Genomic DNA, 13,026 nt, shown 5'->3' with positions numbered 1-13,026 from the left:
TGAGAAGGCTGTGCGACAGGGCTCTGTGGCAGAGCAGGTGCCCCGCAGATGCCCACATCCTGGTCCCATGGACCTAGGCACATGGTCCCTTACACGGCAAAAGGAACTGCAGATGGGATTAAGGTTAAGAGCCTTGTTATGGGGAGATTACCCTGGGTGATCTGCGGAGGCTCAATCGAATCACCCAAGTCCTTAAAAGTGGAGACATAGCTCCTGGCGAGGTCAAGACAGAGGACCCCAGGAGCGTCAGAGGGGCGCGATGCTGCTGGCTTCGAAGATGGAGGAAGATGGCCACAGGCCAAGGAAGGCAAAAGCCTTCTGAAGCTGGAAAAACGCAAGACAATGAAATCTTCTAGAGCCTCCAGAAAGGAATGCAGATGCAGCTCTGCTGAGACCTTGAGTCCAGGCCAGTGAGACCCTATCAGACCTCTGACAGATGGGACCGTATTGCATTTATGCTGTTGTAAGCCATGGAGTATTAGGGCGGCAACAGAAATACGGCCTCCCAAGACGCAGAGCGCTCCAAGTTCTCGTCACTTCTCACACCTGTGTTAGTGCAGACACTGCAGCTGGATCTCCCTGAGAGCAAAACCTCCGGCCGGTTTCTCTGAGCAGTGGTTTCTACATGGCTGAGCGGAGTCTCGAGCTGCGACCCAACCTCAACAATCCATTCAGGACTTATAAAGGGAGGTCGGGGGCCACCAGGGGCCGCCCTGCCTGTGCCCACGAGCCTGAGCAATGGAGCCATGATCCTGCGAACGACGAAGGGGATGAGCAGCCCTCTCCTCCAGGCAGAAGGCCGGGTGTGAGGAGGGAGAACATCCCAGGCCTTTGGATCCTAGGTTCTAGTCCCAACCAATTAGCTGTGCGACCTTCAGTACGTTCCTCTGCCCTCAGTCGGCTCCCTCCCTCATGAAGCAGGGGTAACCACCCTGCCTTGCCTTTCTCCCCAGTCAGCTCTGAGGACCATGGGAGAAAATGTGAACATGCCCAGGGTGCACTATTTGTCTATCTGACTGGAAGGAGGAAGTGGGGTCAGAAGTACCTTAGGCCCTACTGCAAACCAATCCATTGTGCGATCCCAAACATATCACCTCTGGGCCTTGCTCTTTTCATCTGTGAATGGAGGGGAATGGGTCACATGAACACTGACTGAGGGTTCTTCCTGGTCAATGCAGAATATTTCCCTTTAAGCCTAACCCCTATCGCCCCCTCCTGGAACTTTCAGGAACTACACCACCCTGCTCTCTTGGTCTCTCCCAGGATTTGAATCCAGAAACCCACGCCAGCAGGTCCCCTCAGGCTGAGGAGGCCAGCACCTGGCTGTGGCTACACAGGTCAAAGAATCACGTGCTGAGAAGCCGCTGGCTCCTAATTCAGTATTGACAAAAGAGCATGGGCTCCGCAACCCATGTTGCCATCCCACCCTGCTCTAAAGGAGAACAGCATTCATGCCCCTACCGCAGACCTGTCCTGGCCAGACCCCACACAGGACAGGTGCTCCCTCACCTAGGAGGCCCTTCCAACTTCTCCCCTCCCAGGACACCCAGATTCTGCCCTCCCAACATACAAACCCACTCTCCACAGGTGCGAAGAGGATTCATGGGGAGCGCGGGGTGGAAAGGCTGAGTCCCATGAAGGAAGAGCAAGAAAACCTTTCAACTATTAAATCTGTTTAGTAAAGACAATTTCGCTCATACAAAACAACAACAGTTTACAACAATCTGAGTGCTGGACACACCATCAGAGACAGGGAGGCACTGTGGGCACTCGGAGCCCTTCCCCCACGCGCAGAGAAGATCCGGACTGCTCCTCCAGCAACTCACTCCCAAGGGAGATGAGAGCTGAAGCGTTAGTGCCACCCCTGCCCCAAAAAGACCTTAGCATGGAGGACTTCTCCCCATGTTGCTCACTGATAGCGGGGGAGGGCCCTCCCGGCCTCCCCCTCACTGGCCTGGACGCACAAAGCTGAGTTGTTTGGGGTGGAGGTGAAGTGGCTAATGGGGAAGGGGCAGAGTCGGGACATCTTTGGTGTGAAGACTCCCCCACCCACCCACTAGGCCACAGTGGAAATTTGCAGGACCACACAAGTGGTGTCGCCTTTGCCCACAAGGGGTAGCTGGCCAATGCCTCCGGAGCCCAGGAGAGACGGCGAAATGCAGAAGCTCTGTGTCACTTCTAAACTGCCTGGGCTCCCCGCCATGAGCAAAGAGGAGGCCTGGTAAGAAGTGGCTAAAAATGTAGGAAAGATCAACAAGAACCGGTTACTAACGGCAGGAAGGAGGAGAGAGGCCACCTGGTAGATGAGCGCCTCAGAGAACTAGGACCGGCACTGAATGGGGGTAGGGGGCCGGGGGGCGGGTCCAGTCTTCCTGATCACTGTGCCAGTGCCTAAGTCACTCCCCTCCGCCTCCCAGAAGCAGCGAACGGGCAGGCCGCAGGGGGCCTGGCTCAGAGTCTGCATAGGTTTCTCAGGCACTCCGGCAGACCCCACACGGGCACGCAGGCCCAAGGAGGGGTAAGGTTCTCGAGCCACAGCAGGGCCCCTCTCTCTGCAGCCCTGCCTGCCCCTGGCCCCTCAAACGCACAGTCCCAGACAAAGATGCGGGCACACATACGCACGCGCACACAATCACACTCGCCTCTGCCCATCTGGCACATGGGTGACGTCTGAGGGCTCCAACAGAGGTGGGTGGCTTCCTGGCCTGCCCCCCCCGCCCCCCCGCAGGGCCTTGAGCTCCGAGAATGCCTTGGCCAGCAGGGGCCTCAGGCTGTCGTGGGGAAAGACAGGGCATGTGGGACAACACAGGGACAGTCCCTATAACAGTTTCCACAACACACCCTTGAACCAACCCCAAACCCTTGCACATCCAGAGAGGAAGGGGTCTGGGTAAGAGGAGGCAGAGTGGGGGAAAAAACAATAAAAGAAGTTTCATAAAAATTCTAAGTCAAATTATGGATAAAATTGCAACATGAGCACGGGTTCAAGAGCATCTTGCCCCCTTCTCTCCACACGGCCCCTCGCCTCCCAGCCTCCCAGCCTCTCCCTCTCGGAGGTGGCGGGAACCAAGGGCAGGTTGCAGCCTCTGACGGGGTTCTGGGCTCCATGCCGCCAAGGAGGAGGCGAGGTGGAAGTGGACAGTTCTGTGTCTCTTCGTTTAAAAAATATATTCAGCTCGAGAGTTATTGCTTGTCCTCCAGTGGAGCGGGACGGGCTCAGAGGCTCAGTGAGCAAGGGCCGCGGCCTCCAGGGCCCGAGCTTTCTTACGCCTCTTCAGAAGGAGAGGATTGGATGCATCTTCAATCTTCTTTATCTTGATCTGTTCATAGTCGACACGCATTGTGGCCAAGGCACTGGTCATCTCCTCCTGGGGAGCGGAGGGTGGGTTCCACCAAGGGGGAGACAGGGGAGACAAGAGACACAAGGAAGGGTGGGGTGAGGGCAACAGGGGATGGGAACCAGGAGAGGACAGGCTGGTCAGTGGGTCCAGGGCTGCCAGCAGCTTTGGCCCCGGCCTGAGTCACCAGGGCCTGGCCACAACACTGCTGCTGCTCTCCCAGGGCCCCCCAGTAACCCTGCTGGAAGCAAAGAGCACTGGACTGGGAGTCAGGGGACCTGGGTTCTGGTCTGCCCCAGCCCATCACTAGCTGCGTGATCTTGAGTAGGTCACTCCCCCTCTCTAGACCTTAGTCTCCTTCTCTGCAAAATAAGGAGATGGTACCAGATAGTCTCTTGGGGCCCTCTGGGGAGCCAGCGCGCTGTGGGCTTGTAGGGAATCACCACAGCTGCGTTTAGTCTGAACAGAGGCCCCGGCCCAGCCTGGTCAGGGAAGTGGCTCAGCGTCACTGCTCTTGTTGTAACAGAGACCCCTGCGGTGAGTGCGTGCAGACCCCCACTCCCCCCGGAGCACCCTCGCTGAGCCGCCTGCCTCCCCAGCCCCTGCAGCCAGTGGGTCCCTCACCTTGACATCCTCCCACCGCTCCTTGTCCTCCTTCAGGACCCGGCTGGTGTGCAGTGGGGTTTGAGGGACCTTTGTTGATTGCTGGTGAGGGGGAGAAAACGAGTTCACGTGAAAGCCTGGGGTGGTGCAGAGTCGTGGCTGACCCCTGGACCTGAGGGACAGTCTCCACGGACCCAGGTCTCTGCAGCCCACCAGGCTTACCATGATCCAGGGGTGGTTCATGAACTCCGTGATGGTCATTCTCTGGGTGGGCTCTGTTTTCAGCAGGTTCCGGATAAGCATCTTTACTGTGGGGATGGGGCAGGGGACAGACACAGTTCAGGGGCCACACTCTCTCTCTTCTGCTTCCTCCCAAAGTTTTAAGGGAGAAACCAGATGTAGGGGTGGCGGGTGGTTGCAGGGAGGCAGACTGCCCGAGGAGCCGGCCCTGAGCCAGGCCCTTCACATAGACAGGAAGCACCCAGCAGGTAGGGGCACAGGTAGAGACCACGCACATGGACTGGACACCCACGGGTACACACGCACGCACGCACACACACACACACACGCATGTGTGCGTGCAGCTATGGGGTCCTTACCTTCCTCCGATACTTCTGACCATTCTGGGTTGGGGAACTCATACTGGCCCATTCGGATGCGACTCTTCATGCCCGGAGAGATGGCAAGACCGTGGTTGGAATAGAAGGGGGGATACCCACACAGCCTGGACCAAGAAGCAGGGGGAGAGGGACAGTGCTGGGCTTATTTAGGGGCCTTGCACCAGGAGCAGAGTGGGAAACGGGCTTCTGGTCAAGGCCATGGAGAAACTGGAACTCGTGGATTTCAGGCACAATATATAAAGTCAAGAACACGGCCCAGAAATCCAACACGCCAAGGAGCTAAACCACACATTTTCCTGTCTGTTAGCTAGTTTATCCCACCGCTTAGCCATCAGAATCCAATAAGCACTGAGAGAAGGGGACATGCAGGGGATTCCCAGGGAATCCCCCATCCAGAAGGGGTGCGAACCTTTGCTTCTTCCTCTTGTCCCAGAGAGGTACAGGCCTCCTTCTCCATCCTGCCCCCGCCCAGCCCCAGCCTGCCCGCAGGCCGTCTCTGGCACACTCACAGGATGTACATGATGACACCCAAGGACCACATGTCACAGGACTTGTCATACTTCTCGGGACCCAGCACTTCTGGAGCTGTAAACCAAAGGTCAACGTGGGTAGGTCTGGCCATTGGAACACTGTGATACACCCCAACTTCTCTGTGGATCACGGTCCCCACTCCAACCCTTCAGCCCACCATGATGGTACCGTAGCTGGGGGGACGAGGGGGAACAGCTGGGTTTGGGTGGGGAAAGCAGAAAATCCTCCTCGAAGAGGAATCCTGAGGCTAGAATCTTAAGATGAAACAATTCCTGAACCTTTCCAGCCCATGCTGTCCATTTAATTTGACAAGCATAGGAGTTTATTCTGTGCCAATCAGCTAGGGCTCTAGAACAAAATCTATGCCCCAGACTCCATGGGGAACGTGAGGACAATGACAGCTCTTCTTGGGGAAATTACACGAGTGCACAAAATCCTGCCTATAATCTCCTGTAACGCCTCTGACCCAGCTTAACTCTGACAAGCCCTACTTCTGGGCAGGTCACATCAACGCCAGCTCCAGAAAGGGTCAGGACACGACAGGCCCAGTGGCCCCTGAGAGTTGTAGAGAGCACCTGAGAACAGCTCTGGGGAACGACGAGCTCCCCGGGCCTCCTCCAGACTTACCCACATAGTACGGCGTATAACAAGGAGTGGTCAAAGAGTTGTGGCTGGTGGTTTCCTTGGCAAAGCCAAAATCTGTGAGTTTCAGGATGGCGTTGGGCCTTTTGGAGGTGTATAGGAGATTCTCAGGCTACAGGGAGAGACAGACAGACAGACAGATAGCAGCTCCGCTGAGCCTGTGAAGAGCCCTGAGAATCAGACGGGGAAGGATTCCTGCCTTCCCTCATCCTTTCAACCATCATCTGTGCCCCTTGAAGGGCACGCCGTAAGGAGCATCCCCGCCTTCTGAGGGCTGACAGAGTACTTGGAGATAAGAGACAAACACAGAGAACCACCAACAAACACCACAGGGACACAGAAACCGAAGGTATGACTGTGGTACTGACGAAGGAGGACCGCAGGGCTGGGCGTAGCCACAGAAGGCTTCGCTACTGGGTTTGGGGGTTTGCCCAGAGAGGGCCGATAATGGCACCCTGCCCTACTCTGCCCTCAGGAACCAGGCAGCAAGGATGTGGGGTCACCGTGGCCACACCTCGGTCGGGGGGGAGGGGCACCTTGAACAGCGGGTACCTTGACATCCCGATGAGCAATGTTGATTGAGTGCAGGTACTGGATGGCCTCACCGATGCTCTTCATGATTTCTGACGCTTCTGGAGCCGTGAGGTGGGAGACAGAAAGGAAGGCACAAGATGTGTTGTTAGGTTTGATGACCCAGCGCACTCAGTCCCCTCCCAAGCAGCCCCAGGCTCCCTACATGCACCACCCACGCTAGAAACGGAGAAGCAAGGAGCTGTCCTGTTAACGGGGTTCACAGGCCTGGCGGCGAGCTGGAGCAGGCAGCGGGCCCTGGAGCCCCCCTTCCCACAGCCCTGCCTGCCAAGGCCTATCCCCACAACAGACCCTTTCTACCTCTTTCCGTGAACGCTTGGTCTCCTCGGTCCTGGATGCGGCTAAAGAGTTCTCCACCATCCAAACTGAAACAAAGCCACAGTCAGATCTGATGGGTACGACATCCCTCCAGCCCTCTCCACTCCCCACTGAAAGAAATCAGCCGTGGCCATCTCCCGCTTCGGGGTGCAGACGTGGCAGTCCCCAGAGGTGAGGGGCCTGAGTGGGCAGTGGGGCAGGCTGGGGGAGGGGAACAGGCAGGGCTGCTTACCACTCCATGACGATCAGCAGGCACTTCCGGCCCGCGTACAGGTTCTCATACACATCCACAATCCGCACGATGTGGGGGCACTGCGAGGCCCGCCAGTGCAGCTCCACCTCCCGGCGGGCCTTGGGGCAATCCTGAAGCATCTGCAAGCCAAAAGGCCACCTATATAACTGCACTGTCTCCACGGGTGGACAGCTGGCTGCGCCCGGCATGAGTCCATCCCAAAGCCCTGGCCCAGGTGCCCACTGACATCCCCACTGGTGGACCATAAACTCCTTGCTACTGCTGGGCCTCTACCAGCTCCCCTGGCATTTTCTCTGGCCTGTCCTAAATCCTGACTTAGAGTTTTACAGCTCCCTTCCCTCATCTAAAAGAAACCTAGAGATGACCCCCACGGGACCTTGACAGCCACACTGAAATCAGCCCTTGGACCATTCTGTCTGGGGGGGGCCCTTCCTAGCTATGGGGCTAGAAGGCAAGCAGCCGTCGGGCACTGGGAGACTGGGGGTAAAGGAGGCACTGAGGAGAAAGACAGACTGAGGAAAATGAATACCATTCTAGAAAGGAGCCTAGAGAAAGGAGAGACTCAGAATCAGTAAAAAAAAAGGTACTTCCAAGATCCCTCAAAGTCCAGCACACCAAACCCAGAACAATGTGCTCTCCACCTCTGTGATTAATTTCATTCAACCAACCGACGGCCTAGGGAGTCAGCCTGACGGGGTCTGAATGCTGCTTCTTACTAGGTTTGCCACCTTGAGCAATTTCCTTAACCCACAAGCCTCCTTCCTGTGCCTTCTTCCATGGACCAGGGGGCCAGGGGCAAATGGAACCTGGATCCCTCACCAGCCTCAGGGGCTGAATCTTGACGAATCCAAGCCAGTCCCATGAATTCCTTTACTAGTGACTAGCTTGGAAACAAGCCTAAGACCCAACACTGGCCAAGAAGAACCTTGTAACAAAACTACTAGAGGCCTCTTAAAGGGAGCACAAGGGAGCTACAGCATCTTTCCCGCATAGGGCACCTGGAACCACAGCAGTCGCCTTAGCACCATAAGGGAGACCAGTGTGAAAGGACAAATCAGCACACTGAGGAAGGCAAACAGCAGACGTGGCAGCTACCTGGGTCCTTGCTGACACCAACGAGCATCGCTCAGGACTTGTTTTTGGCAAGATAATCATCTTTCCTTACTATCTAAACTGCTTTTAGTAGAGTTTTTTATTGCTCGGAGCCAAAGGCATCCTGGTCTACCCTGTGTAAAATGGGGGACAGATCTGTTGCAAAGATTAAATGAAACAATTCTGCAAAGTGCCCAGCAATGTGCCTGGCATATGCCCAACGAGCAGAGCTGTCAGAATAATTCAGACAAAGACCCTGACAGACTTACCACCTCTGTGGGCCCTCCAGACTAGCCCTACACAGCCCTGCACAGCTGGCAGATGCAGCAGGAAAGGCTCAGAGATCTGCTGGACAGGGCGGGAAGCTTGGTCAGAAAGATCACATGGCCAGGATGGAGCCAGATTACGGAGGGCAGCGAAAGGCACACGTAGGAACTTCCAGCAATGAAACTAGAATTCATCATGCTGCAGTCCGTGATATACTAGGCCTTTTCTAACTGTGCAACTGCCATTTTATGGGATGAGGAAACTGAGGCTCAGAGAAATAGTAAGTGTGCCCAGGGCTAAGTTCCTAGGGAAAGGCAGAGCCAGGGTTAGAATCCAAGCCTGGCAGGTTCCAAAGCCCAAGCCTTTTCCATGACACCACAAAGATTTAGGAAGAGGGGTGGAGGCCGAGACTTGTCAGTTTCAGACAGACAACTGCAGGCTGACCTTGCAGAGACAATCCCCAAATACGTCCCCATAGTTCCGTCTCCCAGGGAGCAAGCAGGAGGCAAGGGCCCCGTGGGGTCACACTGCCACCTAGTGGCCATCTGAACACACTGCATGGGTTCGGAGTTCTGCCACCAACAACTTTATTATGGACCAGGAAAAAAGTTTATTTTCCTTTCCCATACTTTAAGAAAAGCCGGAGGCGGCACTGGCCAATTTCATTTGCAGGTAATTCAACTCAGCAGGTATTTATTGGGTCCCACATTGTGCTGGATGCCAAGACGAAATAGAAAAGAGTCCCAATCTGAAAGAATTCAGGTGGGGGGGGGCGGGGGTTGTCAGGGTACTAAGGGAGGTAGACACGGAAAATACTTATAAGCCACTGAGATGATGTGCTATATGACTGATAAACTCAAAGGGTTCAGAAGTAAAAGTTCTCAGAGCAGCCACATAAGAAAGCTCTCTCGCGCCCCCTACAGGTACATCGATCACTATGTGGCCCAGAGAGGAAGAAGCACAGTTGGCAGATTTACTCAGAGGCAACATGAGGTAATGGATTTACAATCAGTGGGGGACTTGGGCCCGGGTCTGGAACTTGTCAATATCTCCAATGACCCTGGAGAGGTCATTACCTTCCTAAGCCTGTTTTGCCTCTATAAGTGAAGGGGTAATACCTACCTGGGCCCCTTCCTCACAGAGCCATTCTAAGCATCTAATGAAAGAATACCTCGGAAGAGTGCTTTGTGATCAGACAGGCACTCGTCACTGTAAGCCAGCAGCATCACTGCCACAGCACAGGGACCCTCTCCATCACCTCTGAGTTGAGGCTGGAGCCCATGACGAAGCCGGTACAAGTCACCAGCAAGACTACAGGCTGGGTTTATGTTTGCAGCCCAGTGACCACAACCTTAGTCACGGCGGTGCTCAATGAGGACATACCAAGGCCCAAACCCAAGGGCCCCTCAGTCCCTCTTGAACTCCAAGCTCGCACTCCAAGTTCTGCTCTTTCTGCCTTAGACAGGTTAGACCACGTGGCAAAGGAGAATTTGCAGTCAGAAAGCCTGGGTTCACATCCCACCTCCAGGCTCACACACAATTCTTCACCTGGTAGACGAGCCCCAGTATATCACACTTGGCCTCAGGAACCGTGTACACCTCACACTGCAGCTCTGTACGTCCTAACTTGGGTCAGGTAGGCCAACCTTCCTTTCGGAAAAGTTTCCTCATTTGTGAAATGGGATTAGATTTAATGAAATCAGTAAATTGGAAGGAGCAGTATTTTTAAATTCTAAAAGAAACACCATAATGTCCCAAGAAGACTGATGCTTGGCATCCAGGTACATGTTTATCAGAAATCCCTGAATGGATATGAAGACCAACTCAAGCCATGAAAGCAAGACCTTCAACTGAGTCAGGCAGGCCAGCTGGCTGATGTCATGGGAAGAGCCTGAAGAGCCAAAAGAGTTTCGTAGACAGCTGTGGGGTGCAGAAAGCCTGGAGGGAGCCTATCAAGAATGTGCTAATCTGGAGTACAGAGCTAAGTAAAGAACAGCAGCGGGGGGCGGGGGGGGGGGGGCTGAGCTCCAAGCCAGAGGAGACAGGGAATGAAACAGGATTCCTGAGGTGCTGTCAGGGGCCACCAGCAGCTTCAACCAGAAGCCAACAGAGTCACCTAAGGAAAGGTAGGAAAGGCTCACCTCTCTGGCATGCACAAAGACAGCGGAGGCCAAAGGGCCAAGGACTATAGATCTCAGGAACCCAGACTGGAGGGAGGGAGTGAGGAAGGAAGGAAGGAAGGAAGGGGGGAGGGAGGAAGGGAGGAAGAAAGGAAGGGAGGGTCTTCCGAATAAGAAGCTGCACGCCTTAGACACAAAAAGCCTGGAAGGGTTTATGAAATATTTTAAGCCTGCACAAAGCATGGAACAGATACTGTGACTTGTCTCCACCCCCTGCACTTAGAGTCTGAAATTCTCTTGCACTGTAGAAAAGGTTAATTGTTGCATGTGCTAAATTGCAATGCAATAGGCAAGGCCACCTACCAAGTGTGGCAAGGGCCGGGGACCAGGCCACAGAGCCCACTGCCTGGGGAGGAACCTCTGGGATGACAGTGGCAATGAGGGAGAATGAGGAAGACGTGGGAGCTCTCCCAAAACACTGTTCCATGTCTCAATTTGCTGGCACCTGAAGGGAAGAGGAATGGGGCCCCCAGTTCTGGTTGCTTATGGCCCTAGTATCCCCACCACCACCACCAAATCTTCCATCATGGGGCCACAGGAAAAGACTCGGGAGTAGTCAGCATCCTAAACCTAGCTAAGCCAGAGAAATGGGAAGAAACAGAGCCCAGGGCCTGAAGCACAGTTCACCAGCAACGAAGATAATGAGGACTGGATGGGAAGGAACAAGCCCTAGGCCCCAAGGGATCATCCCCTTCACAAGCTCTAATATTTGCCAGGTGTGTGAACTGGTGGAAGTCTCTAACCCCTCCGTGCCTCAGTTTCCTATCTGTTAAAATAGGATAATAACAGTACTCGCCTATATTAACTGAGGCACTTCATTAAACAGACGTACATCACGGAGATTACCAGGTGCAGAGCACGGCACGTGGTGAGCTGCACATTAGTATTTGCTGTTATTATTATGCCCCCACTTCCCACCCATGCTGTTGCAGACTCCCACGGGGGTGGGCAGCTGGAGTCCCGCTAGCGACCATCTCATTTCAGGCATTACGAATAGCTCCAGGCACCGGGCAGAGGGGAAGCCAGAATGCTGGAAGGGAGGCAGTCTTCGGTGTCCCAGCCCTGAGCTCTCCCTCTGCCTCCAGACACCACCTCAACTGGACAGCTGGGGGCGGGGTGCACTCGTCGTGAGAGAAGGAAGCCATCCCTTCCCAAGGCTGACTGGGAGCCAAGAGTGATGCAAAAGCCTGAGTCAGGCGCTGGGTGTGCTGCTGGTGCGTGGTGTTGTTAAACCGGACCTCCTCGGGCGCTGGCCGCAGGAGGTCAGCAAAGGCCCCGAGGGTCATACACCAGCACCCCTCCCGAACTACCGGTCAGGGCTGCGCTGGGTGCTCTGTGGGGTAGAGGGAAAGAGGAGGAGGATGTGGGCAGAGTCCCAGCGACTCCCCCGCACAGAGCAGGATCCATGGGAGCAGGGGAAAGGGAGCCCCTGTCCTGCGGTATGCTCTGTGCTAAACGGTGCTAAGTACTCCAAACGGGGAACCCTCATACCCAGCAGCTGCCCGCGGCAGAGCTGCAATTTGATGCCTGTCCCCACCGCTCCGGAGGCTCCTTTCCACAGACCCCTGGTAAGGCAGAGGCACAGAATCTAACAAGACTGTCTGTGATATCAGTGCCGAAAATGGGGGCTGAAAACGTATATAGGCCTGAAGGTACAAACCCTTTGATCCTGAAATCCCGCTTTTAGAATTGTACCCTAAGCTACTCTCCTAGATGGAGCTGTAAGGCATGCGCATCCCAATCCCGAGTCAGTTACACCAACCAGAAACTGGGGGCCCAGCAATAGCAATCAAGACTTAGCTATACAATCAATCATGAAAGTGATGTTTGAACAGAACGTTTAATGGGGAATGGATTCCCGCGTGTGTTAGATACTCGGTCACTGCCGGTCACGGGCAGTAGTGGCACTCGCTCTGTTTTTTTCTTTGCGGCACAAATCCCAGTCTTAGTTTCCTTACACTGACTCATCAGAAAGTGTCTGATAGTAAGTGAAAAAGCCAAGTTACAACGCCTTATTATGTACAGCACAGTTCTATATATTTATTTATACCTGGGGGGCCCGGCTGTGAAAGGAATGGCATTCATACTCAGTAAAATGCTAATCGGAATTCTATCTGAAAAGCAGGATGACAGTGACTTCATTTTTTCTTCCTTAGATCTTTATTTTCTAGGTGATGTACAATTAGCATTTGCACTTTTCAAAGAGGCAAAGAAAGCAGCTTAGCTCTCCAAATGTAAATCGGAGGCTGTCACCCACACCCCCAGGCCGGCAGGCCAGGGAGCAGAGGCTGGGGCTTCTCTGCCAGGCAGCTCGGCCTCCCCGAGCCCATGGCAGGGGGCTGCCGTCTTGGACTCTGGAGCGGGAAGGCAGCTCACGTCAGCAGGTGCAGGCTGCTGCCAGGCGGGACGTGGGGGTTGTGAGCAGACACTGAGAACTATAGCACAACCCGTTCCATCATCCTCTGTCCTCTCCAGCTCCACTCCGCCCTGACTTAGCCCTCCAGCTCCCCAGCTAGTGGGCCTCTGCGTCAGCTCAACTCCTTTCAGCCTGAAGCTGGGCAACTGGACCCCACGGCCCTGTGCTAGTGAAA

General features: G+C 54.8%; 1 protein-coding gene across 1 annotated transcript in view; it reads right to left on the bottom strand.

Annotated features, from left to right (window-relative positions):
- Positions 1-1,656: 1,656 nt before the first annotated feature.
- The window catches only part of MAPKAPK2 (MAPK activated protein kinase 2), a 44,536-nt gene continuing 33,166 nt past the window's right edge, over positions 1,657-13,026 (bottom strand). Inside the window, exons 2-10 of the mRNA XM_045787750.2 lie at positions 6,876-7,015; positions 6,626-6,690; positions 6,287-6,366; positions 5,720-5,846; positions 5,071-5,146; positions 4,541-4,665; positions 4,164-4,249; positions 3,963-4,043; positions 1,657-3,368 (exon numbers count right to left, since the gene is read on the bottom strand). Coding sequence (XP_045643706.2) covers positions 3,225-3,368; positions 3,963-4,043; positions 4,164-4,249; positions 4,541-4,665; positions 5,071-5,146; positions 5,720-5,846; positions 6,287-6,366; positions 6,626-6,690; positions 6,876-7,015 — 924 coding nt within the window. The 3' untranslated portion in view covers positions 1,657-3,224. The remainder of the gene's footprint in view (positions 3,369-3,962; positions 4,044-4,163; positions 4,250-4,540; positions 4,666-5,070; positions 5,147-5,719; positions 5,847-6,286; positions 6,367-6,625; positions 6,691-6,875; positions 7,016-13,026) is intronic.

The sequence above is a fragment of the Ursus americanus genome, chromosome 2 (assembly GCF_024610735.1).
Source record: "Ursus americanus isolate L20-20 chromosome 2, mUrsAme1.1.p, whole genome shotgun sequence".
Lineage (NCBI taxonomy): Eukaryota > Metazoa > Chordata > Mammalia > Carnivora > Ursidae > Ursus > Ursus americanus.
Note: the sequence above shows the minus strand (reverse complement) of the source record. Positions and strands in the feature narration are given on the sequence as shown.